General features: G+C 48.6%; 12 protein-coding genes across 12 annotated transcripts; 5 read left to right on the forward strand and 7 right to left on the reverse strand.

Annotated features, from left to right (window-relative positions):
- The first annotated feature begins 1,988 nt into the window (after positions 1-1,988).
- On the forward strand, positions 1,989-5,409 carry PHATRDRAFT_54505 (predicted protein). The gene is made up of 2 exons (XM_002180090.1): positions 1,989-3,502; positions 3,580-5,409. Exons 1-2 carry the CDS (start codon positions 2,111-2,113, stop codon positions 5,356-5,358), a joined length of 3,171 nt encoding a protein of 1,056 aa, XP_002180126.1. The 5' UTR covers positions 1,989-2,110; the 3' UTR covers positions 5,359-5,409.
- PHATRDRAFT_45973 (predicted protein) lies at positions 5,378-6,858 on the reverse strand (the record flags this gene model as incomplete). Its single annotated transcript, XM_002180287.1, has 1 exon — positions 5,378-6,858. One exon carries the CDS (start codon positions 6,856-6,858, stop codon positions 5,431-5,433), a length of 1,428 nt encoding a protein of 475 aa, XP_002180323.1. The 3' UTR covers positions 5,378-5,430.
- A 464-nt stretch (positions 6,859-7,322) lies between these two features.
- Positions 7,323-8,764, forward strand: PHATRDRAFT_45974 (predicted protein). Its single transcript, XM_002180091.1, has one exon. It carries the CDS (start codon positions 7,359-7,361, stop codon positions 8,715-8,717), a length of 1,359 nt encoding a protein of 452 aa, XP_002180127.1. The 5' UTR covers positions 7,323-7,358; the 3' UTR covers positions 8,718-8,764.
- A 58-nt stretch (positions 8,765-8,822) lies between these two features.
- PHATRDRAFT_12331 (predicted protein) lies at positions 8,823-9,863 on the reverse strand (the record flags this gene model as incomplete). Its single annotated transcript, XM_002180288.1, has 2 exons — positions 8,823-9,434; positions 9,531-9,863. Coding segments are annotated over 2 exons (945 nt in total), but the record flags the coding sequence as incomplete, so codon positions are not given.
- A 1,466-nt stretch (positions 9,864-11,329) lies between these two features.
- Positions 11,330-14,040, reverse strand: ATPase-3A (P3A, P type ATPase; the record flags this gene model as incomplete). Its single annotated transcript, XM_002180289.1, has 5 exons — positions 11,330-11,871; positions 11,920-12,184; positions 12,257-12,477; positions 12,559-13,447; positions 13,531-14,040. Coding segments are annotated over 5 exons (2,427 nt in total), but the record flags the coding sequence as incomplete, so codon positions are not given.
- Positions 14,041-15,431: 1,391 nt separating this feature from the next.
- Positions 15,432-16,334, forward strand: PHATRDRAFT_12405 (predicted protein; the record flags this gene model as incomplete). Its single annotated transcript, XM_002180092.1, has 1 exon — positions 15,432-16,334. The coding sequence occupies one exon, from the start codon at positions 15,432-15,434 to the stop codon at positions 16,332-16,334; it is 903 nt and encodes a 300-aa protein (XP_002180128.1).
- Positions 16,335-16,754: 420 nt separating this feature from the next.
- PHATRDRAFT_45975 (predicted protein) lies at positions 16,755-17,304 on the reverse strand (the record flags this gene model as incomplete). The annotated part of the gene is made up of 2 exons (XM_002180290.1): positions 16,755-16,911; positions 17,001-17,304. The coding sequence occupies 2 exons, from the start codon at positions 17,302-17,304 to the stop codon at positions 16,823-16,825; spliced, it is 393 nt and encodes a 130-aa protein (XP_002180326.1). The 3' UTR covers positions 16,755-16,822.
- A 632-nt stretch (positions 17,305-17,936) lies between these two features.
- Positions 17,937-18,653, forward strand: PHATRDRAFT_12459 (predicted protein; the record flags this gene model as incomplete). Its single annotated transcript, XM_002180093.1, has 2 exons — positions 17,937-18,148; positions 18,329-18,653. Coding segments are annotated over 2 exons (537 nt in total), but the record flags the coding sequence as incomplete, so codon positions are not given.
- Positions 18,654-18,938: 285 nt separating this feature from the next.
- Positions 18,939-21,546, reverse strand: PHATRDRAFT_45976 (predicted protein; the record flags this gene model as incomplete). Its single annotated transcript, XM_002180291.1, has 3 exons — positions 20,349-21,546; positions 19,076-20,138; positions 18,939-18,986 (listed from the first exon to the last, which is right to left on the reverse strand). The coding sequence occupies exons 1-3, from the start codon at positions 21,467-21,469 to the stop codon at positions 18,939-18,941; spliced, it is 2,232 nt and encodes a 743-aa protein (XP_002180327.1). The 5' UTR covers positions 21,470-21,546.
- A 340-nt stretch (positions 21,547-21,886) lies between these two features.
- PHATRDRAFT_45977 (predicted protein) lies at positions 21,887-22,686 on the reverse strand. Its single transcript, XM_002180292.1, has one exon. The coding sequence runs from the start codon at positions 22,647-22,649 to the stop codon at positions 21,900-21,902; it is 750 nt and encodes a 249-aa protein (XP_002180328.1). The 5' UTR covers positions 22,650-22,686; the 3' UTR covers positions 21,887-21,899.
- A 699-nt stretch (positions 22,687-23,385) lies between these two features.
- PHATRDRAFT_35830 (predicted protein) lies at positions 23,386-24,004 on the forward strand (the record flags this gene model as incomplete). Its single annotated transcript, XM_002180094.1, has 3 exons — positions 23,386-23,408; positions 23,530-23,752; positions 23,792-24,004. 3 exons carry the CDS (start codon positions 23,386-23,388, stop codon positions 24,002-24,004), a joined length of 459 nt encoding a protein of 152 aa, XP_002180130.1.
- Positions 24,005-24,160: 156 nt separating this feature from the next.
- PHATRDRAFT_45978 (predicted protein) lies at positions 24,161-26,181 on the reverse strand. The gene is made up of 2 exons (XM_002180293.1): positions 25,880-26,181; positions 24,161-25,800 (listed from the first exon to the last, which is right to left on the reverse strand). The coding sequence occupies exons 1-2, from the start codon at positions 25,905-25,907 to the stop codon at positions 24,284-24,286; spliced, it is 1,545 nt and encodes a 514-aa protein (XP_002180329.1). The 5' UTR covers positions 25,908-26,181; the 3' UTR covers positions 24,161-24,283.
- Between the last annotated feature and the right edge of the window lie 58 nt (positions 26,182-26,239).

The raw sequence follows: 26,239 nt of genomic DNA on the forward strand, positions 1-26,239 counted from the left end.
GGCGTAAACGGGACAAATGATGGCCCCTTTTGACGGCACCGGAGGTCCACAACAGGGAAATCCCGGGGTGCAGCCGCTGCAACAAAGGCCTCCCATGCCACCAGGCCATCCTGGTATGCCGAATCAGGGGATGCCGCCTGGACATCACCGACCCATGAACCCTCCCCATTACACTCATCAAAACTCGGGGAATATGGGTGGAATGCCCGGACAGCCTCCGCCTCCTTACCCAATGCCCCAATCTCCGGCAAACGGAAGGCAACCGAGCTACTCGGGCATGCCACAGAATCCTGGCCAGTATTCGTCGCATCCGCCGCTGCACTCGCCCCGTCAACACCAAGGCGGACCGCCGCCTCCACAGATGCACCCAAATATTCCTCATCCTTCTCATCCGCAACAGCAAATGCATCGGACGGGTTCCATGGGGCGCAGCACGTCTTCCAGTATGGGGCACGCGATGCCGCCAATGCAGCAAGACCCGATGCGCGGATCTAATTCGCAGGGGACGCACAGTCGGCATCATCAGCAACAGCAGTTTGTGTCGACCTCGAACGGTATGGGAGGAAGCGGTCCAAGTGGAAACTGGCAGAGCGACAACGACACTCCGCACCGCAGAGAAATGATCCAGCATATGTAAGCATTAGAAAGGCCTCGTTAGGCATCTCACATGTGTTCACGACTTGGCTCACAACATGCTGTTTTTTGGTACAGTCTTAAGCTCTTGAAAAAGGACAAGAACGGATCCCCCGAATCGATGAACAAGCTCCCCCAAATGGCGAAACAGTTAGAGGTTTCTCTGTACAGGAATGCGCGGTCGTTTGAAGCTTACATGGACATGGCTACTCTGAAGCAGCGATTGCAACAAATCGCAATGGAGGTTTCGCGAAAAGCTCGAGGTCAAGGAGATTTATCGCAACGCGATGACCGCGGAATTTACGCTGATCGCTCGCAGTCCTTCTCAAGTCAAAACGGGATGAAACGTAGCGACCGTGGAATACCTGGCGGAACAAACTCTCCTTTCATGGGAAATTCTAGCTCAAACTCCGCTCGAATGGTCGCTTTGGAAGAGATTAATCCGATGGCCAATCCAGGTGGCGATATGCTGAGAAATGGCCCCGCCTATAGCTCTGCCCGGCCACCAAGTCACGTGAATGATCGGATGAGCCAGTCAAGTCATCGACCTCCTGTATCGCAGTCATCGTCGTCGACGCAGTCTCGGAACGATCCCGATTGGAAAGTCAGAATACGTCACAAACAGCAACGTCTTCTGCTTCTTCACCATTCTGCTAAATGCATGGCCGAAGAAGGGCGATGTACTATGACATCTCACTGTGGGGACATGAAGCGTCTTTGGCGTCACATGGAGGGTTGCAAGGACAACAATTGCAGAGTTGGTCACTGTTTTTCATCCCGTGCTATTTTGAGTCACTACCGGAAGTGTAAAGATCCAAGCTGCCCAGCATGCGGTCCGGTCCGAGATACTGTTCGCAAATCGAGGAATTCGCCTTCTTCCAGGACCATGCCCAACAACTCCACCGGGCCCATGATGAATGCGATGAGGGGGATGGCACAGATTTTACCACCCCAATCATCGTCGTCCTCGCAGGGGATGATGCCGTCGGATCCCCTTGGCTCCTCTGTTGGATCGTATGGAAACGGTGGAAGTTCCGTGGCCCCTCCTTACCCTCATCATTCTTCGTCTGCCTCGCGAGCAGCTATGCCGCCGCCCTCCGCGTCTGGTACAAATGGTTCCAGTGCATCGATGCAATATCAACCTCCACAAATATCTTCACCATCACAGTTTCGACCATCCAGTCGAGGTGGCACGCAGACACAGGGACCGCCCCCCTCTGTTCAGCCTCTTTACGGGTCAGATCGCGCGGCTGCCGACTCACGCATGCCGCCAGCTCCTGTGCAGAGATTGCAAGATCCAAAATCTAGACCACCGATGGGCTCGGCTTCTTCGAGATCAATGGCCAGCTCTGGCGAGACGGAATTTGCTGAGTCGCAGAGGATTCGCCACAAGCAACAGCGCTTGCTGCTGCTTCGTCATGCATCCCGCTGTCAACATGAAGCGGGGAAATGCCCAGCTACCCCTCACTGCGCTAGTATGAAGCGACTTTGGAGACATATTGCAAATTGTAAGGATCAGGACTGCTCTGTTCAACATTGTCTTAGTAGTCGCGGCGTTCTCAGCCATTATCGACGGTGTAAAGATGCGCTCTGTCCTGCATGTGGGCCTGTCCGAGAAACTATACGGAAAAGTCATGAGATGGAAAGTCAAAGCAATCCACAAGGGGTACCGTCCGACAATCGGTTTATGGGTCGAGATGATTCGTTCGGTCGGTCAAGTTCCGTTACATCGCCAACCGAACAGGAACCGAAGCGTATGAGAACAGAACATCGCCCTAGCGCGGCGTCTATAAAATCAGCGCGCTCTACGCCTGTGAGCGCGCCTCCTTTGAAGCAAGAACCCCCTCGAAGCATAGGCAAAGGTGAGAAAGTAGCTCCATCTGCTGAAAAAGATTCGAAAGGAAGTGTCGACCGATCACTCCTCGAGAGTTTCTCGGTGAAGGAGCTCGAAACTCATTTGCGATCGCTGGAACGAGAGACCCAACTTCCTCCGGCGAAGCTCAAGTCTAAATGTCTGGATGTATTAAAGGGTTTAATGGCTCACCAACACGGTTGGGTTTTCAATGGTCCAGTCGATCCAGTTGAGCTCGGTCTTGTTGATTATTTTGAAATTATCAAGAAGCCCATGGACCTCGGCACCATTCAAAAGCGTTTGGAAAGTAGTGCATACCACTCCATCGATGACTTTAAAACGGATATCTTCTTAACTTTTGAGAATGCAATGGTGTATAATGAGGATGGTTCCGTTGTCTACGACATGGCGAAGCAGCTGAAGGTTAAAGCCGAATCTGACATGAAGAGACTTGTGGCACAACTGGAAACAGAAGACCTTGAAAGACGCCAGAATGAACGCGCGTGCACCTTGTGTGGTTCAGAGAAACTGTTGTTTGAACCTCCTGTTTATTTTTGTAACGGAATTAATTGTCAATCGCAGCGGATCCGACGAAACAGTCACTTCTATATCGGAGGAAACAACCAATACTTTTGGTGTAGCCCTTGCTTTAATGAACTTGATGATAAAATTCCGATTGAGCTTGCCGACTTGACAGTCATGAAAAACAATCTGAAGAAGAAAAAGAATGACGAGATTCACGAGGAGAGCTGGGTACAGTGTGACACTTGCGAACGGTGGGTTCACCAGATATGTGGACTTTTTAACACCCGTCAGAATAAAGAGCACCACAGCGAGTACTGTTGTCCTAAATGTTTGCTTGAAAAACGCAAAACTGTTTCAATAACTCCAGCGCCGAAGCCATTGCTGGCTGCGGACTTGCCGCGGACTACTTTATCGGAGTGGCTAGAACGCAGTGTCACTAAGAAAGTGGAAAAAAGGAAGAGAGAACTGGCCGAAGAGCGTTCGCAGAATGAGGTACGTGTCTCTACATTTTGTTCATCGAGCAAGTCGTTTATGTATCGATTTAACTAAGGAAGTCTTTTCTCTTTCAGGGGATATCTCTTGAAGAAGCTTTGCGACAGGTAGAAAGTGGCGGCCCAATAATAATTCGTCAAGTTACCGCGATGGATAGAAAGCTTGAGGTTCGCGAGCTGATGAAAAAGCGATATGCACACAAGAATTATCCTGACGAATTTCCCTTTCGGTGCAAATCGATTGTCGTTTTTCAGCATCTTGACGGAGTTGATGTCATTCTGTTTGCGTTGTATCTCTACGAACACGGTGAAGACAATCCTCCGCCCAACCAACGAACCGTGTACATCTCATATCTGGACAGTGTTCACTTTATGAGGCCTCGCAAACTCCGGACCTTTGTGTACCATGAGATTCTGATTGCCTATTTGGACTACGCTAGGCGACGGGGATTTGCAACTGCTCATATTTGGGCATGCCCACCTTTGAAGGGTGACGATTACATTTTCTACGCTAAACCAGAAGACCAGAAGACTCCGAGAGATTCACGACTGCGCCTTTGGTACATTGACATGCTCGTAGAATGTCAAAAAAGGAGTATCGTCGGCAAAGTAACGAATATGTACGATATTTATTTCGCAGACCCGAATTTGGACGCCACTGCTGTTCCCTATTTGGAGGGCGACTATTTTCCTGGTGAAGCGGAGAATATTATAAAAATGCTCGAAGAAGGTGGAGGCAAGAAACTTGGGTCAGTGGGGAAAAAGAAGAAAAGCAAATCGTCGAAAGCGCAGAAGAATAAGGGAGGAAATACGGGTACTAGATCCACTGGAGTCGACGAAGAAGCGCTTATTGCGAGTGGTATTCTGGATGGAACCAAGAGTTTAAAGGACCTTGATCGTGATCAGGTCATGGTGAAGCTGGGTGAAACGATTCAGCCTATGAAGGAAAGTTTTATAGTAGCGTTCTTAAATTGGAAAGATGCTCGCGAAGAAGATATGATAGTCCCAGAAGAAATCGAAATGGCTAGGATTGAATACGCAGCGAAAGGTGATCCAGAGCTTGTTGGAAGCAAACGTGATGCTGCTGGAAACATGAGAGACGCTACGTCGAAGACGGGCGCGAATGGAGAGCCTGTAAAGGTTATTGATGACGACGCTGAAGATCTAGATTGCGAGTTTTTGAACAATCGCCAAGCATTCTTGAATCTTTGTCGAGGAAACCATTATCAATTTGACGAGCTCCGGCGAGCAAAGCATACTTCATTGATGCTCCTTTGGCATCTACATAACAGAGATGCACCAAAATTTGTGCAGCAGTGCGTTTCTTGCAGTCGCGAAATCCTCAGTGGCAAACGTTTTCACTGCGACACGTGCCCTGACTATGATCTCTGTCAAGATTGCTACAAAGACCCTAAGGCAAACAGAGGTAACTGTACGCACGCTCTTAAACCACTCGCCGTTGAAGCTGATTCCGGACAGGATCGCAGTGGGCTATCAGAGCAAGAACGCATGCAACGCCAGCGAAACCTGTTGTTACACATTCAACTTATCGAACACGCTTCAAGGTGTTCCTCTCAGACATGTTCTTCATTAAATTGCGCAAAAATGAAAAAATATCTGCAGCATGCTCGTGTCTGCAAGGTTAAAGTATTAGGAGGGTGCAAGATTTGCAAAAAGATCTGGACCTTACTCCGAATTCATGCGCAGAAATGTAAGGATACAAATTGCCCCATTCCACAATGCAATGCGATTCGTGAGAAGATGAGGCAACTGCAAAAGCAGCAGCAGGCTATGGACGACCGGCGCCGTCTGGAAATGAATCGTCACATGCGTTTCTCCACCGCAGGAGGCTCTTGAGAAACCGAAAATATTTTTCGTAATATAATAGAGCTTTGTTTTCATATTTTACATGGTTTTTGTGCTTCATACTTAATTTGCGTGGTAGGGCATAGCGACAAGGAAGGAGCGGCTATCAACTTCACTCATGCGTTGCTGTTTTGCATAGTAATGTAAACCATCAAATCGGAATCTGTCTGGCCCGCCTAGCCAGTCTGGTATGTATTCATTTTCAACTACCGCGCCCAACTGAGCAAGAGCCTTTTCTTTATTATGCGGCAACACCATGATCTTTTCTCTGACTTCTTTGGTCAATAAATTTTTGACAATATTGACGAAAAACTCGGCCGATCGCGAGAGATTGATCAAAAGTAGCACTCCAAGCCGGTCCGGGTAATGATCCTGGAGCATAGTGACGTGCTGTTTAATGTGTGCAATGTTTGGCATTTTTGACCACTCGTAATTGGTGGCATCGATGACCGCATTAAACTTGCCGACACGCCCGTGGGAATCGCGGAGCGCGGCGGCAATGGCTGCGTCAACTGTGTTGAGAATTACACGAAAATAAGCCATGCCATCAACAGTTTGGTGCATCCCGGGACGGACCCAAATCATGGCATGACGACCATAGCGAGAATTCTGGGGCGAGGCCTTGGCGAATCCTCTCGTGTATACCCATCCAATACGGTTCTCCGAAATGCCTGACGGTGACATCATCCAAGGTCGGTACGTTTCACGCCATTGCAAAGTGTGCAGTACGCCTTGCTCGGCGGGACACCCCGTTTTGCATAAACGGAAAGGAAAGTGGGTGAAGGAAAGATCGCGAGGATTTCGCAGGGACTTGGACAAGATCCTGTAGTGGCCGTATAAAAGAAAGCCCCCGTCTTTTTGTCCGAGCGGTGTCAATGATTTAGGTTTTGTATGATTTCCTACCGGAAACCACCAAGAGGCATCACCATGCCCGCCCCAGGGCACTTTTTTGGCTCGATCAAGCACATCCGGACATTTCTGGTGCACACGAGTAGCCAGCTCGGTCAAAAGCTGCTGTTCCAAGCTCGATATTTTTGGAGGCGACGTGGAAGCCTGTGGAATGGCGATCGAATTGTATCTACTGTTAAGAGCAGACAAGGGAGTTGTTTTGGACTTGCGTCGTAATACAAAGCGAGTAAAGCTGCGGGCTCCTTTCCAACCCTTGACCACGGGAGAAGCTTTCCAGGCCTTCAGCCACTTATGGTGGGATTTCGGGGACGGATCTACGGCGGGAGCAGCCACGGAACAAACGGAGGGATTTGGCAACTGAGAGCTCGCCCAGTTAGAGATGAGGAACAGAATGATTAGATAGCTAAAAACGAGAGCAACCCAAAAAGATGTACTCCATGAAACTGTTGCGAGGGGTCGGGGATGCAAAAGACTGGAATACGATTCATCGACACATTCAGATTTCTCTCCGTTGACACCATCGGATGGAGTCGTCGACAAAGATTCGAGCGTTTTCGTTGAGCGGCGCTTTTTCCCCACCATGATCAAACAGAAGCAAAACGTGACCCTCCTGCGAAGAGATGAATTTTTCTTGCCGTGTTTGGTTGTCCTACTGTTATTTGTTGTTGATTTGGCTCTTTCACTGCCATTTGATTTTCGTTTTGATGGACTCTCGCAGAGGACTGGGATTTGTTTTGTCTTAAACGGACGGGATTTTGTGCTGGACTATCGATTTCGTGGAACCTATTAGAGGAATCTTTATCGAAATATTGGAGATTGCTTGTCCTATCCGACAAAATCCAATTAATGAAGGACTCCTGGCTAATTCTTACAGCTACAATTAATAAGAAAAAAATATCTAATTAGCATCAATGAAATGAAGACGTCATCCTTTCTCACATCAGTGTCGTCTCATTTATTGCCGTCAAGTTTTGACGGTGCTTCGAAGGTTCCAGAACCAGCACCCATCAAGCATCTGTTCCACTCATTTCCAACGTTGTGTCTACCTTCATACGAGGTAGTATCGTTGGAAGCCCCTAGTGATGGAACAGAATTCAATGCATTCCGAAGTGAGTCCGCTTCTGTTCCGTCAAGAAAGCTCCACACTTGCGGAAAAGCGCCATGGAAACGCGACGGAAATAGAGACCGTTCTTAATTTGATGAAAACATGTATGGGAACTGGTTGTCTCGGTCTCGCCTTTGCTTGTCAGCAAGGGGGCATTTTTTTGTATTCAATAGGTCTCCTAGTCATTGGAGCTTGGAATACCTATGCGGTACAAAGACTATGTGCCTGTCTGGATTACATCCCGGGAGATTCCTTTTCTCTTTCAGGAAGTTGTCCCGAAGGTGTCGTAGAGGATACACCACCGATCCGGTCGAGAAACCCTCGACCAAAAGCACCGACACCACCGCCCTCTGGTACTTCTACACTGAGCGTCGTCGCATGGCATGCATTTGGTCCAATCGGCTTAGAAGTATTGGACGCAATGATGATCATCTTACTTTTTGGTATCATTACTGCCTACGTCGCCGCCGTCATAACATTTTTATCCGACACGCCATTTTCGCTGGGACGCTGGATGGACGCCACAATCTCCGCAATATTATTCGCTATTATTGCCATGGTTCCTGATATGGGCCATCTTTCCAACAATTCCGCGATTGGACTCTCGATCCTCGCCTTTACCTTTCTTGTGATTGCCGGATACGGTGACATGTCACATGATCACCAAGCGGTATCTCACTTGCATGGTTGGCCGCAGTCGTTGGCCGGCGCATCGCAATTTTTTGGAATTTGCGTTTATGGATACGGCATTGTACCGTTGACGTACAACTTTCGGTCCTCCATGGCCCAACCCGAACGTATGGTGCCGGCAACGATGCTGGCGGTCCTACTCGTTGCGTCGGCTTACATTTTTGTTGGGATTGGTCTGTATATCTTGTATCCTGATTTGGAAGGGGAACTTTTACACGAACTGCCCCACTACGGTTTTCTTCCCGTACTGACGCGACTCGCCATGGTAGTTGTTGTTTTCATGACGGTTCCACTGCTGGTGGTACCGTGTGGGGAATTGCTCGAAGGCAAGTTTCAAACGGACCGTCGCGGCCTTGTGCGGTTTTGTGTTTGTGGCATTAGTGCCTTATTGGCTACGTCTTTGCCAAGTTTTGTGCAAGTCTTGTCCTTGGTTGGCTGTGCCTGTGTTGGTATGGTGGGTTTTGTACTACCGCCACTGTTGCATAGTCGTCTTTTGTGGCTGTACCAAAGACGTCTTGGTCAAAATCTTTGTTTCGGTGGCCACCATTGTAGGTTTCTTGTTGTGGACGCGCTTTTGTTGACTTGGGGCGTGATAGCAACCGTCATCAGCACTGTCTATACGCTACGAGAAGTCAACGCGGTATAGAATCATGTCTACGGTACACTACTTTATGCGCAATTTTATACAAAGTCAAAAAACGACTGATTATCCTAGTGCCTTTGTGGACACTTTGTTTTCTCGCATCAAAAGCTAAGAAAGGACGTGGGCATTCTTAATCCAAACCTGGTCGTTCACACCGAAAGAGGACGTGCCGTCCCGAATCCAACGAAATTGGGCGTGAGTCGCGTTGGCTAGGAACAGATGCCCATACCCGAAATCTTCCAACGTCCGATGAGCCACCCAAGTTTCGGGCTCATCTTGTCGATAGCCAGCGGAATGCTGCTCCCGGTTTCCGCCAGCTCCTAAGGTAAGATATATTGGAGACCGGCCTTCGGTGTCGACGGAGTCTTCGTACAGCGAGTGCGTTCGCATGTAGGCATGGTCATGACCAGAAATGACTAGATTGACGCCGTAAAGACAGAATAAGGGCTCCATAGCCTGTTTCATGTTGACTGCTTCTATTTCGTTCACATGGCCCAAAAAAGTCGTGTACAGAGGAGAGTGAAACGATACAATCAGCCAGGGTGTACGTGTACGATTTGTGCTCCTCAGCTCCGCTTGCGTCCATTCGTACTGCGCTGAACCTTCGGTTGCATTGGTATATGAATTCAGGACAACAATCTTGGCCGACCCGTGATCGTACGAATAGAAAGAGTTCCCGTAGTTGTATTGGCCTTGGAAAGCACTGGGAGTTGAGCAGCTCTCGCGCCAAAGAGATTTTCGATACTGCTCGGAAATTGGTTGCATCTCGGCGTCGCGTACTCGATTCGGGTTTCGAAAATAATGCTCGTAGGGAACAAAGATATCGTTTGAGTCCGTGTTACATTCGATTTCGTGGTTGCCAGCCGCGACGTGTAAGGGAAGACTACGTGTCAAGGGTTCCATCAGTTCCATCCAAGACGTCCATCGGTACGGATCCGAGTCGGCATACGACATATCCCCGGCGATCAAAAGCTGTGATACGGGTGGGAGTTTTCCACTCAAGTATCTAGAGTTCTGATGCGTCGAACGCCAAATATGTCCCATGGTTCGGGTACTATTTTCGGTTTGGCCCAAATCGCCGACCAAAGCCAAGGACGTCGGCGTGTTTGGTAGCGGAGGAGTCCAAAAGACGTACGGTGGGGTCTCTCCAACCAAGTGCTGTCTACCACGCAATGAAAAGAGTCGACGAGTGGTACCTAAGGATTTGTGCTCCTGGTTCCTGTCCTCGACAACAACACGATACCAGTACCGTTCCAATCCACCTTTCAAGTTAGGCAAAGAAACATGATGTATCCAATCACTCTGGTAAATTCCGCCAGATTTCGAGGATGTGTAGTTAAACTGTAGAGGATCTCCCGCAACAACAAACTCTTCTGGCATTAATCCGCTTCCGTATACGACAGTAGCCCGAGTACTTCGGCACTGATTGTACGGTAAAGAGAACGATATCGTCATGGAAATCTGGTTACTTTCCTCATCAGCGTTGTTGGATTGGGCGATATGAATGCGCGATGGCTGACACGGGTAGGCAATGAATGGTTCCTGAAAGGCGTGATATTCCTCGGTGGGAAAGTCCGAAGATTGAAAGGCACGGAGCGTACAATGTTGACGCTGGTCCGGTGGACATTTCAGAGGCCGTGTCTGTCGACGTGATGGTGCTAAAAACGCCACGAACGCGACGACAAACACAATTCTTGGTACAAGATTTCTGTTACCCAGGTGCTTCATCATCGCGCTCGGTTAGAAGAGGCAGCAATGCGGCAATGGTTTGGGCTCGAAGAATAGGGAGGGTGTATAGAATTCTAAAAAGCTTGATGGAGTTGTTGTTTTGTTATTTTCGCTTTTCGTTCTTCACAGTCAAGCAGGTCCTGGTTATTTACAGTAAAAACGTTTTCCTGGGAAATCCTGCGCAGAAAAGACGGTCCCATTCTTGAAAAGTTCTAAGCTCTTGGACACTGTCAGACCAATCAAAGCACCTTTATCTCCAAAAAGTACTTCTGCTGGAGTGACGCGTCACTTAGCAGAGAATATCTACAGTGAAAACTGTAACAACGTGTCTTAACAGTAAGACCCGAAGATAAACTCCCCTGAAAACATGTAGATGAAAACGCTTAACGCTCTTGAACTCAAGACAATCACGATCGCGTTGAGCAGGCGTTCTTGATGTCCCTTGTGTATAGCTGTATCTTATCTCACTGTAAAAAAGGATGGCAGAGGTGACTGCAGGTCAACCCCCCTTGGTGCTATGTTCGAATCTACAGATAGCCGATAGAATTCTATATCGCCTATAGCGGAAAAGATGCTAAGACAAAATGTTACGAGATAATTTGAACCTACAGAATGTATTTGTATTAATGCAATGTTTGAGGACCCTACCAACCGACAGTCGAACTTTAAAATTCAGTGATGAACAATATTTTGGTGAAGCACCGATTCGAACTCCAAAATGAGCTCTTTGGCTGACTCCGGTAACTTGACAACACCCGTTTTCGCAATATTGAACATATTGGTTCGGACCATGAGCTGAAGAAAAAAAAAAGCAAACGACGCAAATTAGTTTCCCGAGAATATGGGCTCCCATCCAACTTCAAAGGAACGGAACAAACCTTATATGAAGCCACTTTGAGGAAGTCTTGAATGAACCAAAAGATTACGCAATATATCCACACAAAGGCGAATAGGCCAATCTGGCCTTGCAATCCTTGAGAGAGAATGCCATCAGGCTCCGAATCGGGCCAGAAAATTGAAAGCAGTGATGATATCGATAGCGCCACAAGGCCACCTGCCATTAAGATGGGAGCAGGCTTGACCTGCCAAAAGAAAAGTTGACCGGTCCGAGCGCTGAAAAGCGTGAGGAAATCCGAAACAGAAACCTTCAAATAAATAGATGTGGTTATTTGACCATACTGAACCCCTGCCATTCCAAGGGACTGAAGCAAACCATCCGGATTCCAACTGTCGAGGAGAAAGTGAAGAAGGAGCAGTGAACTGAGGCAGGACACGGCAGCAAGCACTGAACTAGCAACAAAAAGTACGGGTAAATTCCATCGGTTAGGGGTCGAGCTCGCTTCAGCATAATCATAAGCAATTGTGATCAGAGTTCCATCGTTCAGCAATGTGATAAGCATCAGCATGAGGACCGGCATATGAAAGAATTCTGGCCATGCCAAGCCACGATCGGGATCATCGGGTTCGTCGTAGTCACTAGGATGAAAAGCGAAAATTGCTATAAAGAAAAAGAGCAGCAGCTGAAGAGTTGCCGAAATTCGATAGGTAATAAAGTTGCTCATTCTCTGAAAGATTTCGCGAGCCAGAATGATTCCGTGTATAATCGTTCCTAGTCCCTCCTCAGTAAGAACGATATCAGCGGCCGCTCTAGCTGCGTCGGTTGCACCTGCAACGGCTATGCCAATATCAGCTCTTTTCAAAGCAGGAGCGTCGTTGACCCCATCACCCGTCATTCCCACGGTCTAAAGAAGAAACCGGTGTTGTGAGGACAGTGAAAGATATGGAGACAGTACCAGCAAGTGCAAATGACGTACGTAGCCCATTTCACGAAGGCATTCAACTATCAAATACTTATGCTCAGGGAAGACTTGAGCAAAACCATCGGCTACGAGACATAAATCTCCATAATCTGCGCTCAAGTTTTTCGGCTTTGTCTTAGTCTCGGTATCAAGCATAGGTAGTCTTTCAGCAGTAAATATTTTGTTTCCCATGTCCAATTGCAAGGCTGTATTCCGTGCAATTAGCAAATGGTCACCTGATTTTTTGTACAGAAATAGGTGAGTACCGGAATGAACTATGAGTCACTTGTTGTATCGACCAGGTAAAGGTAATTTACCTGTGATCATTTTCACCTGAACTCCATGGTGACGAGCGTCCTCGATTGTTTGCTTTGTATCGAGGCGAGGAGGATCCAGGAACGTCAGGAGACCAGCCATTTCCCACGTGTCAGTTCCAGAGATTGTACGGGCAACTGCTAAGGACCGAATACCACATTCTCCTAGACGAGCAACATCTTTTTCTACTTGATCTCGAATGTTCGACGACGACTGCGGGAGGAGAGCCAGGATGATATGTGGCGCTCCTTTCGAAGTCTTGAACTCAACTCCTGTTTCCTTATTTCGCACCGTCCCTTCCGTTCTTTTGGTTTGTGGGTCGAATGGAAGATAATCCGTTTGTTCGTAGGATTCTAGAAGTGACATGTTTACAGAGCCCAGAGTCAAGCGATCGAGCGCATCTCTCGGCGGTTCTTTCCATTTGGCGGCCATAGCAGCCAAGACTAGTACAGACTCTTGTGTTTCTCCGTCACAGTAAATGGGGGTATCGTCTTGAAGCATCATTTGGTTCAGCGTCAAAGTGCCGGTCTTGTCAGAGCATAGAATGGACATGCCAGCGAGATCCTCGATTGCAGAAAGTTTTGCGACGATCGCACCATGCTTGGCAAGATTCTTGGACCCGATTGCCAAGGTCGTAGTGGTGACGATTTCGATGGCAAGAGGAATACTTGCGACCAAAATCACAATCGTGAAAGACAGTGCTTCTTGCACGTCAACGCCTTCCGCCAGTAGATAGGCAAAGTTGATTATACACAAAGTCAGGGACAGACCAACCAATACCATCATGATTTTCATGAGAATTTTCTGCAAGTGACTATACTCGTGATGCTCTTGGAGCAAGCTGGCGGTTTTGCCGAAAAACGTCTCGGCTCCAGTAAACTCAACCGTTGCCTGTAAAAAAAGAGATAGCAAGAGTAATGAGCTCTGACTAGTTCGTGAGGTGAAAACGTGCTTTCGTTTACAAAGAAACTTACCTCGACTTCCCCACGGACAACAGTAGATCCCATTTTACAAGAATCTCCTTTGTAGAACGTCACCGGTAGCGATTCGCCTGTAAGAGCTGCCTGATCAACATCGATCTCGGAATGATTCACTCGGCAATCGGCGGGAATCGCTGAACCACTACCCAAAAGAACGGTATCACCGGGAACCAGTAAGGTACCATCGATCACTTGCCATTTACCGTCTCGCTTGCAGGTCGCCGAAGGCTTGAGAGATGATTTGAGGGCTGCGACGGCGTCGCCCGCCTTGGTGGTTTCGTAGAAACTAATTGAACCGTTCGCAAACTGAATGAGCAAGAGAATCCCCATATCGATAAAATTTTGAATGCCAGCTTCAATGATTACTGCGATCCAAATCATAATAGGCATGGGGGCCCAGAACTGGCGCAAGAAGATAAGCCACTTGGGATCCACATGCTCGGGAAGCTCATTTCGACCGTACAGTTCGAGCCGCTTGGCAGCTTCTTCCGCCGTCAGACCTTCAAAGTTATAGGCAAACTCCTCGACCTCGTCGCCCTTGAGTAGATCTTCGAATTCGGCTTCCGAAATACTTGTCTTGCGTTCATTGACTGTGCCGTAGGCGGCGACTTGATCGGCAAGATTGAGATCGTCGAAACGGAGGACGGGAGCTTGACCGAATTTGGTGATCACGTCGGATGAGGAAACTTGGCGACGACGCTTAGACTCGACAGGAAGGCGCTTGTCCAAGACCAAGTCCGAAATGTCAGATACAGCCTTAATCCGACGACGGGGAAGAGGTTTGGTATGCAGACCCATGCCGGTGATGTCCGACTGCGTTTTGATTTTACTCTGAAGTTTCACACCATGAAGAGACGAGACGATGTCGAGAGGTTCTTCTTCATCGTAGTCATCGTTGCGCTTCGATTCATCTTTTTCACTTCCCATGGTTGACTGCAAACCTGACTCTGATAGAAAACAATCCTAACGTTTGGAAACGGCTGATTGCTACTCTAGACCAATCCAAGGTAGGCTTTGATTTTGTGCGAACTGACGATGAAGAAGTAGTGAAAGTAGATGGCCGCAACGAAGGATCTCGCGGATATTCCGCAGAGCGCGCAGCCCATAGCGGAAGTTTCACTCGTGATCAAGGTAAACCGGTGAGATCCTTCGAGGAGCTCTCCCTGATCAGACGAGTACTCACAGTAACTGTACATTGACTGAAATCTCCGCCTCCCGCATCTGCTTTTGTTGGGGGGTTCTCGTTCGCGCATTAGCGAACCTCGTCTGCACCGCCACGAGTTCTCGGCAGAAGCAAACGAAAGTACGGAAATTCTTTGGCGACGTGAATGCGAAGGGCAAAATCTCTTTCTCTACGAAAGAATTTGACTCGAATAAGTGGATGGATCCAAGCTAGCTTAGTGCACCGATGGCTCCCCCATCCCAAATTGTGGGCCCTTATCTTTGAGTTAACTGTACAGAAACGTTGTATTGCATGAAAGACTGTACACTTCCAATTTAAATTGCAAATGCAAATACCAGGAGGACAACCAATCAAATAGCTATGAATTGGAATTTTGACGACTGATTGGTGTGACACTGACGCTGCGTCAATCCAGTGTATGACGTCAACTTCTTGGAAATGGGACTGATGCCGTGTCTGCGGAGGAGTCGTGTTCACCCGCCCGCCGTATTTTCCAGCAGTCTCGACTCGGTGGGGAATGTTTCGGAGGTTGCTCTTGCGACGTCTTTCAGGCAAGAAACTCCACTGGCACAAAGTAAGGGAATCTGTTCACCGTCAGTTGCTGATATTTATTTGTTACTTGGAATGGACACCTACCTCTGTAAACAGCTCACAGTCTGCATACACTAGCTGGAACTAACCCAACCGACTCCAGCGTCAAGTGGACAACACGATGGCTTCGGAAGTCGTGCGAGATTTCATTGCCGGATCAGTCGGTGGCTTTGCCGGAAAGTTGTTCGATTACCCTCTGGACACGGTCAAAGTTCTACTGCAAACTCAAGGGGAATCACTTCCAGCTGCATCGGTAGCCCAAATGTCAAAGAAAAAAATGTACCGCGGAGCGTGGGATTGCTTGCAAAAGACGGTGGAAGCGAAGGGAGTGTTGTCCTTGTATAAAGGTATTTCGTCGCCGCTTTTGGGCTGCATGGCCGAGAATGCCGTTTTGTTTTGGGCGTACAACAAATTCAAGAAAGTGATCAGTGGCTCTACCGATGAATCGAACGTACCAATTATAAAGCTATCAATAGCGGGTGCAGGAGCTGGTGCAGTCGTATCTTTTGTGCTCACACCAGTGGAGCTGGTAAAATGTCGACTACAAGTGCAAAACGCTTCGAACGGGAATTTCAGAGCCTTTACAGGGCCAATCGATGTGATCGTGCAGACAGTGAAAAGTGAAGGCATTGTACGAGGCCTCTTTCGCGGTCATCTATCAACAATGTACCGAGAAATTCCCGGAAATTTTTGCTATTTCGGAACTTACGAACTTGTATGCACAGCGATGACCCCCGAAGGGGGTTCGAAGAGTGACTTGAGTATGCCTACACACTTATTGGGAGGTGTGCTGAGTGGAATAACTTACTGGACTGCATTTTTCCCCGCAGACACAGTCAAGTCGCTGATGCAGACACGACCAGATTACGGCGACCGTACATTTACGGATGTTTTCAAGGCTATCTACCGATCCGAGGGTGTAGCTGGTCTATACAGAGGGTGGGGCATTACTGTTGCCCGTGGAGCACCGGCCAACGCTCTCATTTTTGCAGGCTACGAATACACGTCGAAAATGCTGAGGTGATGTTGTGGTTTTGCTGTTGTTGTTGGAGAGTCAGGATGAGTGCATTTCCTCCTTTTGTGTGTTTTGCCGTATCGTTGCTTATCAACTAGAACATTCCTAAGCCACAACGGACGATTTGCAAACAACGATGCAGCTGAGCACTTCGACTAGGGTGGACAATCGTCTCTTTGACTGTGTCATTCTGACCTTTCGTCTTCCTAGTCCAGGATGGGATATCGGGACCGTTTCCAAGAGGAAAGGCTGCAAAACAGCCGGTTCGCAGTCTACGTGGACTATGGACGGTGTACGGATAGTTTCGTATAAGGCATTGAAAGAAACTAAATGTCGACATCCGACGTCTAACACTGATGCATCGCCGGCTCGGAGGAAGGAAAATTTCCACCCTATGATTAATATGGCGTAAAAGAATTGAAGTTCAGTAACGCAAGAATCGATACTCCTGGGTCTAGCAAGTATTTTATGAAGGATTGCTGTTGGTAGCTCTTCGCTTATTCCAAGCGATGTGCTCGTTTACCACCGGGAGCTGACGGGTCGTTGGGTTGAACGTCGCCATTGGAAACGCCAACGAATGCAGGAACTAGATAAAGCAAAGCAGCGTCTGTCCTATAAATGACAACACTTCGTTCCTTGACTGTCAATCAAAATAGGCGTCCTCGATAACTTCACCGTCCCAACCGTCGTTTTCGCCGTCGTTTCCATCGTCTCCTGCAGCCTCAACCTTGCGCTCGGAAAAGCTGTCTAAGAAGGCAGGATCTCCACCCATGGCGTCCAGTTCATCTTCCAAGTTCCCGTACTCCGACCCTTCTACGTAGCTGTAGCCCTTGGGAGGTGACGATCGAGGAGCCGTGGATTGGAGGACGGTGATGTCTCGCGCCTTCGCTGATAGCGATAGTCGACGGCAACCAATCGTAAACGACTCCGAAAACGGAGCTACCGTAACGAGAACGAGAACAAGTACAAGTTTAGACATGCTACTAATTCTAGATCACCAGCAATGGGTGAGGGATAGTGTGTCCCCGCAACACGCGTCGAGTGGGAAGTTCGGAATCGGATCCGTTGGGACAAGGAGCATTTGAAGCCGCGAGTTCTCGACTTTCTACGTCCGTCTGTACCTCCGTCAGGTACATATGTGATGTGACAGTGACAAGAAATCTTACCTATCTGCCGACAAAGTGCCAAACGAACGATCGATCATCCAACGAATGAGGTTGACTGTGAAATCACCCATACCTCTCACACTGGTCTTGCAGTTCATCGTTAACGTATATGGTAGACTGCCTCGTCTTTGTAATTCATTCCAAAAGAATCATGGAAGTCGCTATTCACAAAGCGAGAAGTTTCGCTGCAGTATCTCGCTCTAGAATAAGGAGTCCAACAAGGTTATACGCTTCTGGTGCCGCTCCATCCCAGAAAATTCCCTTTACATACTTGGATTTGCGGGGTGCTGGCTTGTCTATTCTGGAACGACTCGTTTTGGAAGAGTGCTTATTGCGCCACGATCCGATGGAACGCAACTGGCTATTGGTGGGATGTCACGATGCACAAACCCATCGGCTTTTACAATTACCCAGGCGCTGGGACTCTGACAATCCCGCTACCGCCATCGTCCTCGGGATCGGTGGTAAACCACGTGAGCTGCTGGACGTGGAGCTCGTCAAGGCGGAAGGCTGCGTGACAATCAAACGATTCTCGGGTGGGGGTACCGTAGTCTTGGATCCGGATTCGATTTGGACGACCGTCATCGGCCGCAATAAACACATGCCACACGTGGAAGCCTATCCCCGGCCCATCATGGAATGGACCGCGACCGACGTGTTTGGACCAACTTTTTCCAAACTCCAGGCAAAGCAATCGACGAACTTCCATCAACGTTCGGAAGCGCTCCGGAAACCAACCATGATTATGGATACGAAAAGTTGCGGCGTCGAGAATACCGGACGTGTCCTTACGATTCCTGACAAAGTGTGTTCGATTCCGGCGAATCACGACACCAGTTCCCCACACAGTCCGTCTCCCATATTTGCTCTACGCGAAAACGATTACGTTTTGGGTGAACGAAAAATGGGAGGCAATGCCCAGGCAATCGTCAAGGGCGGATGGCTGCACCACACGAGCTTTTTGTGGGACTATCAACCGGAAAACATGGCCTACCTGACGCTGCCCAACAAACGACCAGATTACCGAGGGGATCGACCGCATCATGAATTTTTGGTCAAACTGCACGAATCTTATCCCCACGTGCAAAAGATTGATTTTTTCCGTGCCCTGTCGGAAACTTGCCAGAACAAATTTGATATACATAATGCAACATTGCAAGAGGCACTCACGGTAGCCGACGCCCAGGGCGGGCTTCAAACGTGGTTTGAAAAGAAAAGCCGAACTAGAATTTTGCAAGATTTGTAAATAGTTTTAGATAGTTGTATACTAGAAATACCAAAATTTGAGCATTGCTACTCTATGAGATGCGCGAGTTCCGGGCCCAAGAATAGTGCTGCAGCCGAAACTGGAAGAGAAAGCGACTGATTTTGCCGAACACGTCGTCGTCGTCTCGAAGGACTGCCACGCCGACTCGCCAATATATTAGGGCTTTGTCGGCTTTGCAAACTAGCCCTTAAGGTATCGTGCGAAGAATGTATCGGCCGTAGCCCAAAGCTGTCCTTTATAGAGCGCAGCAGATCCTGTATGGCATCTTCATCCCAAACCTGATGAGTTGTTCGCGACCACAAAAGTGGATAAGGAACTTTCTTTGGGGCGGACGGAATGCGCTCTGATGAAAAGACGTTGGCAACTCGCAAATCTAATGCCATCTCGTCCAAGAATTGACGTATCTCACTATCTGGGAGCCTCGAGCGGCGGCGATGCCAGCGACTTTCTTCCTCGCCCTTCACAATAACTACCATACTGATGTATTCGCTTAGAGACACCACGTGGAACTCGCTCTGTAGATGGTCAGTAGTTGGGGTATCCCTCGTGGATTCCGAGACCGTCGTCGTTGCAAACATATTTGCGGCCTCCTCGACCGAGAAAAGAGAATCTCGACTGTGCTTTTCTTCGTCTTCCGCATCCTCGTCTCGGAAGGTGATAGCCTGGGCCTGTTCCACAAGTCCTAAAGATTGCGTTCGTATTACGTGCGGTCCAGCTAATATCGGTTCACGCTCCACTGTCGGCTCGTTTCGAACGAGGGAGACCATCGCCTCCCATTCCGAGTGCGGGAATGATGCAACCGCCCTATTGTCTGACGCGTACTCCATTACATTCCACTTGACCACCTTTTTTGATGCACGCGGGCTATCCGGTTTTGTCCAAGAAGAAGGTGCCCCACTTTTGCGGAGAAGACCAGATCCATGAGGGACCCCAGAAAGTGACATTCGTTGGGTGGTGGCTGCCGCCAAATGAACTGAGCTTCGCAAATAGATTGCTGGCCAGATCACACGCAACGGTTCCTCATCCTCGGGTAGCTCTTTGGTGAGAGTCAGCTGAAACCCTCTCTCCACGTGACGATTGTTTGTGGCAATTGCATCCAAAACCAAGGCAACTGCAGTGGGTGGACCACCTGCCTTGTCTTGCTTCCTCAAAAATTCAAGAATAGTCTCATCCCAGTCTTTCGCATACGTCTTTGTCTTTAAGGCCAGGCTATCGAAGCCGTAGATCGGTCCTGAAAAGGCATCTATGCGGTCAAAATAAATGGGCAAGAGACTCATGATGTCTTGATGTGATTGTCTAAACCATCGATCCAATCGAGTTTCGGTTACGTCTTTCAAATCTCGCTTCCATCTGCTCAGTGAAAGGATCGTTTCTTGGAATCTGAAGCAACACGGAGATAAAATGTCATGAGAAGAACTGTTGGCAGCTTCGACGGCTTGTCGGACGGTGGGATTACCGTCACACACAAGTGCTTTTGAGTGCCAATTATATACTCTTCGCAAACTGGATTGGAGGTGAATTTCTGTAACGACAAGAACCCTCCCAGTACAAACAATTTGCGAACCAGCGCAACACAATTCATTTACCTACCGGCAAGATTCTAATGCCGTCCGTGCCGCTGAAACGTGCTGCCAGACACGGTACTCATCATGAAGGCGTTCTTTCCAAACTCGTGCGGCACCCAAATCCGTAACGTTCAGTGGTTCTAATACCTCGACCAGCGTATTTTCGTCTTCCGATTCCGCCGTTGAAAAAAAGGATGACGAAAGCCAGTCCAAGAACTGGATGCGTATTGTGCACACCGTGGCTATTCCCGACATGGACGTTGACAAGGATCGGGCCGCACCTTGATACGACGTAGAAGAAATACTCGTAATGCTGTTGAGAAAGGGGTCACACAGGAACTGTTGTACCAAAACCAAGTCCGTAATAATTCGTTGGTACAGTCCAATAAGATTGCGTGCAGCCAAATTGCGATCATCGTCTGCAACCCATACCATATCGTGGTAGAGGACTTCGGCTCCTGCCCAACAGAGCAATGGACCAATGTACTGTTCCCATTCACCCTCCAACGCCAACGCAGACGTTGCCGGCGTAGTCGATGCGTTTGTATTCGCATTATAACCAGTGCTGTACGGATTTGCAGAGAAGCGGTTATCCAAAGCGGTCGAGCCCGTTGAGCTTAACCAGCTGAATAGAGGGGACTTCGGAGAAAGAGGTGAGCTCGACATCATGTGACCATTCTTATTCGCTATTTTCGGACTGCTCGGGCGTGAGCTGGCGGGTGACCCGGCAGTCGCAACATTGGAATCCAACAAGACGCAAGCCTGGGACGCTCCGGCGTGTGACCCGGTGAGTGTGGTGCAGAATTCGGGCAAGGCTTTCTCGAGCTTAAGTAATGCAATCGCCAGGAAAGGACTCGTCTTCGCCTGTGGGTTCGTAGGACTGTTTGAAGTCGGGGATACATCAGTTGATGGTAAAGCAACACCTGAACTTTTTCCCAAGTAAAGGTTAGGCGGTGTTAGGAGCCAAGAATTACCGAAGAATCCGCCGCCGCTGTTATTCCCCAAACCACTTTTACTGACAGTGAGAACATTGGAATCGCTATTTTGTCGACGATACTGCAACGAAACGCGCGAGGGACGACCGCCCTGGTGATTCAGTGTCCTTCTCCACGAAGGAGACATTGGAATGGACGAGTTAGTTGACATGATTGCACTCCTTTGTTGCGAGTAGGTGCAGCAAGGCTCGTCATGCTGACAGGCTCGTACGGATAAAAATCATGGTGCGTTGACTTTTTATGTGAAAGTATGTGCGGCTGCGAGCATTGTGACTGATTTCTGTGAACTGGTACTGCGATCCAAACTAGGTATCCCCGTTTCGAGTTCGCCGGTTCTTGGAAGACGACGTACGGACCTAACTGTAAACTATTCTCCCAGAATACGGCAACCGACAGCCAATGGAAGCCCATGCCAATAATCCTGCAAAGATCTCTTGACAGTTGCCAACCCGGGCTTCTAAAGATTTTTGACTACGTATCCAATCTGTTGAGAATGTGTGTGTGTAACAAAAATACCTGAACCAGCTACAAAGTGGGATAACTGGTTTCGTAGGTTCATTCCCAAACTACGCAGAACTTTATCAGGCCTTAGACTTTTTTACTGGTGGTGCTTGAAGCTTGAGCTCACGTAAAATTTCCTCTTCCTCTTCTTGTTCGCAGGCATCGTACATGGCGTCTTCCAAAACTCTTAGCTTGGCGCGATCCGCCAATGCCGTCCTTGTTATGAGTTGTGAATGTAAAGTACAAGGCAGTGCCGGTAACGCTAAAACCCAATCAAAGACATCTAGTGCACTTTCTGCCGTCGAAAATATGGATCGCCGAATTGCTTCAGCGGCCTCTTGATTGCAATGAACTCGTTCTTCCAAGTGGTCGGAATCTCTGTTTATCGTCGCCTGGCACAATTCCAATGGCTTCTCCAAGATTTTTTGTACGTAGTCGTCCTGTTTCAGACGTTGCACCATACGGTCGTGTATCTTTTGGTCAGATTTACAAGCATTTTCTGGTGCTTTTCGGAGCGACGCTTTAACAAAACATGTATAAAATAACCGGCCCTCGCTTTTGTCGCCTGTCCAGCTACAGGAAACAGGCATGCAGAGTTGCACCCATTCTCCGGCCCACACGACAACCCCACAAATTTCGCGAGTTGGAGCCGAGTCGACACTATCATCCCAATGAACAACGTAGGGTTCGCGAGAGCCATCGTTCCAATCCAAACTCCATGAGACGATTTGTTTTCGAACCAAAGGATCCGGTTTGTTCTCATCGAGGTACCGCTCCCTCCCTGCTTCGAAATCGCTCGTTCTCAGTACAACGTGTCTTTGCTCGGTCATGCTACTGCTTCCGGTTGCCACGCAAACCAAGGTTGCGTTTCGAAAGTGCTTGCATTAATCGTGCTACTGACTGTGATGTTGACCAAATCAAGATGCAAATACCAAATCACAACGGGCGACGGTCAGGCGGGACGTTTGGTGAAACTGGTACTCTACTATAAGATGTGCTGCAAAGTGACAAAAGACAGAGTGTACCGCGTTCATTATACTAGCTGTAAGATCGGCTATGCAAATGGTTCAACGAAATGGATTAAAAGTTAGACGCAATGTAAATTTTGTAATCATGCCAACCAATGTAGAGTAAGCATTACTGTGAGTTGATGTGCTTCCCAGATTGCTACACTTTGCAGGGCGTCACTCTCGACGCGAGAGAGCGTGACTGACAGAGCATCAAGGAACGAAAAATTCGATCTGCGTGTTTCAAAATGATCTGGTAGGTGCCGTTCCCATATCTTCGGTAACTTTTCGTATCTAACTGTAAATTCACATTCAACGCATCACCGCGTATATTCTTATTTTGGAATGGAGCGTTTCGCCTGTTCTCATATCCAACCAAGTCTTCCTGTCTGTCTGCAAAATGAGAAACCGATCCAATGGATTGGAATTCCAAGTGTTGATCGTATGAGTCAAACATTGGAGAGGAAGTGTGCTATTGCTGCTAGACCAAGAGGTCTGGTGCTTTACAGTCGAGCTATTTACTGTTGGACATCACGTCACTCCTTTTCTGTTGGATCCGATGGAATTCCAAGTACGAGTACGGTACGGATCAACTCCGAAGTCGACACCGCCACAGGTACTTCTATACATTCAAGCAACCCGCTTTGCAGTCTCCCTCCATTAGTCCTTGTCCTCTTTTTGCAATGGTGCGTACAACACGCAGTTCGGCTCGTTTAGCCGCAGCCCCGGCGAAAGAAGCTCCCGTTGCTGTCAAGAAGACGGTAATCAAGAAGGCTGCGCCCAAGAAAGACACCAAGAAAAGCGATCATCCCAAGGTCGTCGATGAGAAGGATCACCCTGCGGAATCTCCCGCCGCTCCCGCTACTCCGGCTGCCGAAGACACTGGCGATGAGAAGAAGACCGGGACCGACGATCAAAAGAAGACTGTAGCTATTGAGGCCTGCAAGCAATGAGGCGCTTTCAAGACACGGGCCAACACCATTGTCAAGGCTGTGGGGGACAAGGCCAAGATCTCAATCAATGCCGAAAAACCTGGCAAGGGGAATTTCGTCGTTCGCGTCAGTGGGCAAGATGCTCCATTGGTGGAACTTTTGGGTCTAAAGCGCCCATTCCCACCGTTGAAGGCTTTGGATATGGAGGAAGTATGTGAGAAAGTGCTCCAAGCGATTGAGGCATAAGGGTGGTTATTACGGTAGGGGATGAAAATGCGGCCACCCGTATCCGCACGAAGCATGTGATATCAAGCAACGAAAAAATACTTGGAATGACGCCGTTCTCCTGCTGACCAGGAGATGGCTGAAATTGAATAAAGTTGCAAAAGATAGCTAAAGCTTAAAATCATGGCAATATTTTAATTTACTTGTACTAATAATAATATTCCTGAAGGGGGGGAAAACTCGTGTATGAAAAAGCATGGCACTTTCAATGGGACTACTCTTTTTGCCCCATATCCTTCTCTAAAGAGTACCAATAGACACGTCAGATGTAAGGCGTTTCTCAGAAGCCCCAAGATACGCCTGTTCCTTAGCGAACTCGGATTCGAAACGAATACCCCCTTCGGTGTCGGCCAAACCCATCGATTTTGCCGACTGTACCCAGTATGTCTGCGGTGACCCGACACCCCGAGGACGTGTCGTCTTAAGTTTTGCGTAAATCCGTCGAACATGTTCAGGAATTTGTTGGCACTGCTCGAAGTGGAAGCGTTGCATATCAGCTACAGTCTGGTAGATTCGACTGATCGACGAAGGATAGCACACAGCTCGTTCAGCTCGGTCTCGTGGACGCAAATGGGCGCAATGGACACATCGAATGCCAACCTGACCCGATTGAAGTTTCTGGGCGCCCTTCGAGTGACGAGCAGCAACGTCCTTTTCAGAGGCGGCAAAGATTTCGAGCATTTCCGAACGTACGTAACACTGACGGTCCGAAAGTGAATCTACATCCGATGGCATAGCTAATAGCATCCGTCTCTGGCGGGCCATGGGCATTGGGGGTGGCGGCTGGTGATGGTGTGGCGGATATCCATATTGTGTCTGCATAGGATGTCTCTGTTGATAGTAGTAGGGATCGGGGTGATTGCCTCCATAGTAGGCCTGGTCTTCCCGCTGATCATAGTACCCTTGACGGTAATAACCTTGCTCATGTGGAAGGACCGGAAGTGGTGGTCCTGGCGAACTCCAACGTGGCTGGTGATGCCCATGGGGTGTCGGAGGTGTGACAACTTCCTGGCTCGCGTGGTACAAAGCTCCCATGCCAGATCCATGCTGAGGCGGCGGACCGTGCTGTTCGTACCCAGTCGAGCTCTGAGAATGAGTTTGTCGAGAGTAGTGCATGTCATTGTGGCGACGCGCACAAGCTTCTTCGTGCGCGCAGGCTTCTTCGTAACTCAGGAAAGTGGCAACGTTGCAGAAATCGCAAGCCCAACGGCGAGGACGAGAATAGTCACTACCTCCTTCAGTGTGCGATGGAGGGACATGGTTCCTGTACGGTTGGTTGTATTCGACCTCTTGATACGATGGTGCACGATAAACACCAGCATACTGCTGACGTTTGGGATAGATCGGAGGTGCTCCGAAACTCTCTGAAGCAGGTCGGTTTCGTCCTTGGCTATCGGGAGTAAGAACTGGAGGTCCTTGGTGTCTTTTCTCCGTTGCGTATAGTTCCTCTACATGGCGATGGTGGTGGTGGCGATCAACCGCCGACAGTGGAATCGGCTGCTTGTCATCGTAAGGCCGTTCCGAAGCTGGTACAAGTACGTGCTTCGGGTAAGATGCAGGTGAGTCCTGATGCATTTCTCCGTAATACATCTTTTCTTTCTTAGCATATGAATTAAATCCGGTGTCGTTTTGACCAGGTGACTCAGGGTCGCGTTCAGCAAACTTGCGCTTTAGCGAGGAATCAGCCGTGCCATCCCGAGAGGAGTCTCCGTTATCTGCCCCCCTCCCATGGTCAAAGAGTTGGGGTTTATTCTGGGCTGAAGAGGTAGATGAAAGTATCACAGGATGAGATGAATGCCCCAATGGAAAGAGAACGAAGCCACGACTTTGACTTACCATCCAGGGGCTCTTCAGCAGACATCATGTTATATTTTTTTCTATTCACGCGATGTCGTCACTTGACTCGCTCTTTCTTACAAAGGGGCACTGGTTCTTATCACCAGCTCGACAAATTGCTGTCTGCACACCTTTCAAATTGTGAACGAATGAAACCAGCGATCAATGCTCGACTCTTGTGGCCGACTCTTGTCAACTTACGCCGAAAAAAGGCAGATCCTCTCCATCAAATTGTGGCGAATGAAATATTCCACGCAACGCTGAGGCCGATCATGTCCGGTCGAGAATTAAATCAATTTTCAAAACTCAACGGATCTCTGGGTCATTTCATTTATGAAGTTTCCTTCGATAGCGTCTGAT

Source organism: Phaeodactylum tricornutum, chromosome 8 (genome assembly GCF_000150955.2).
Source record: "Phaeodactylum tricornutum CCAP 1055/1 chromosome 8, whole genome shotgun sequence".
NCBI lineage: Eukaryota > Bacillariophyta > Bacillariophyceae > Surirellales > Neidiaceae > Phaeodactylum > Phaeodactylum tricornutum.

Excerpts from the sequence above, each read along its gene's own strand:
- PHATRDRAFT_54505 (XM_002180090.1), top strand. The coding sequence starts at position 2,111 with ATGAAGCGACTTTGGAGACATATTGCAAATTGTAAGGATCAGGACTGC. Across the intron at positions 3,503-3,579 it reads AAGAGCGTTCGCAGAATGAG|GGGATATCTCTTGAAGAAGC; the intron begins GTACGTGTCTCT and ends TTTCTCTTTCAG.
- PHATRDRAFT_45974 (XM_002180091.1), top strand. The coding sequence starts at position 7,359 with ATGGAACAGAATTCAATGCATTCCGAAGTGAGTCCGCTTCTGTTCCGT.
- PHATRDRAFT_45977 (XM_002180292.1), bottom strand. The coding sequence starts at position 22,649 with ATGACCGAGCAAAGACACGTTGTACTGAGAACGAGCGATTTCGAAGCA.
- PHATRDRAFT_45978 (XM_002180293.1), bottom strand. The coding sequence starts at position 25,907 with ATGATGTCTGCTGAAGAGCCCCTGGATG. Across the intron at positions 25,801-25,879 it reads TGCTGAAGAGCCCCTGGATG|CCCAGAATAAACCCCAACTC; the intron begins GTAAGTCAAAGT and ends CTACCTCTTCAG.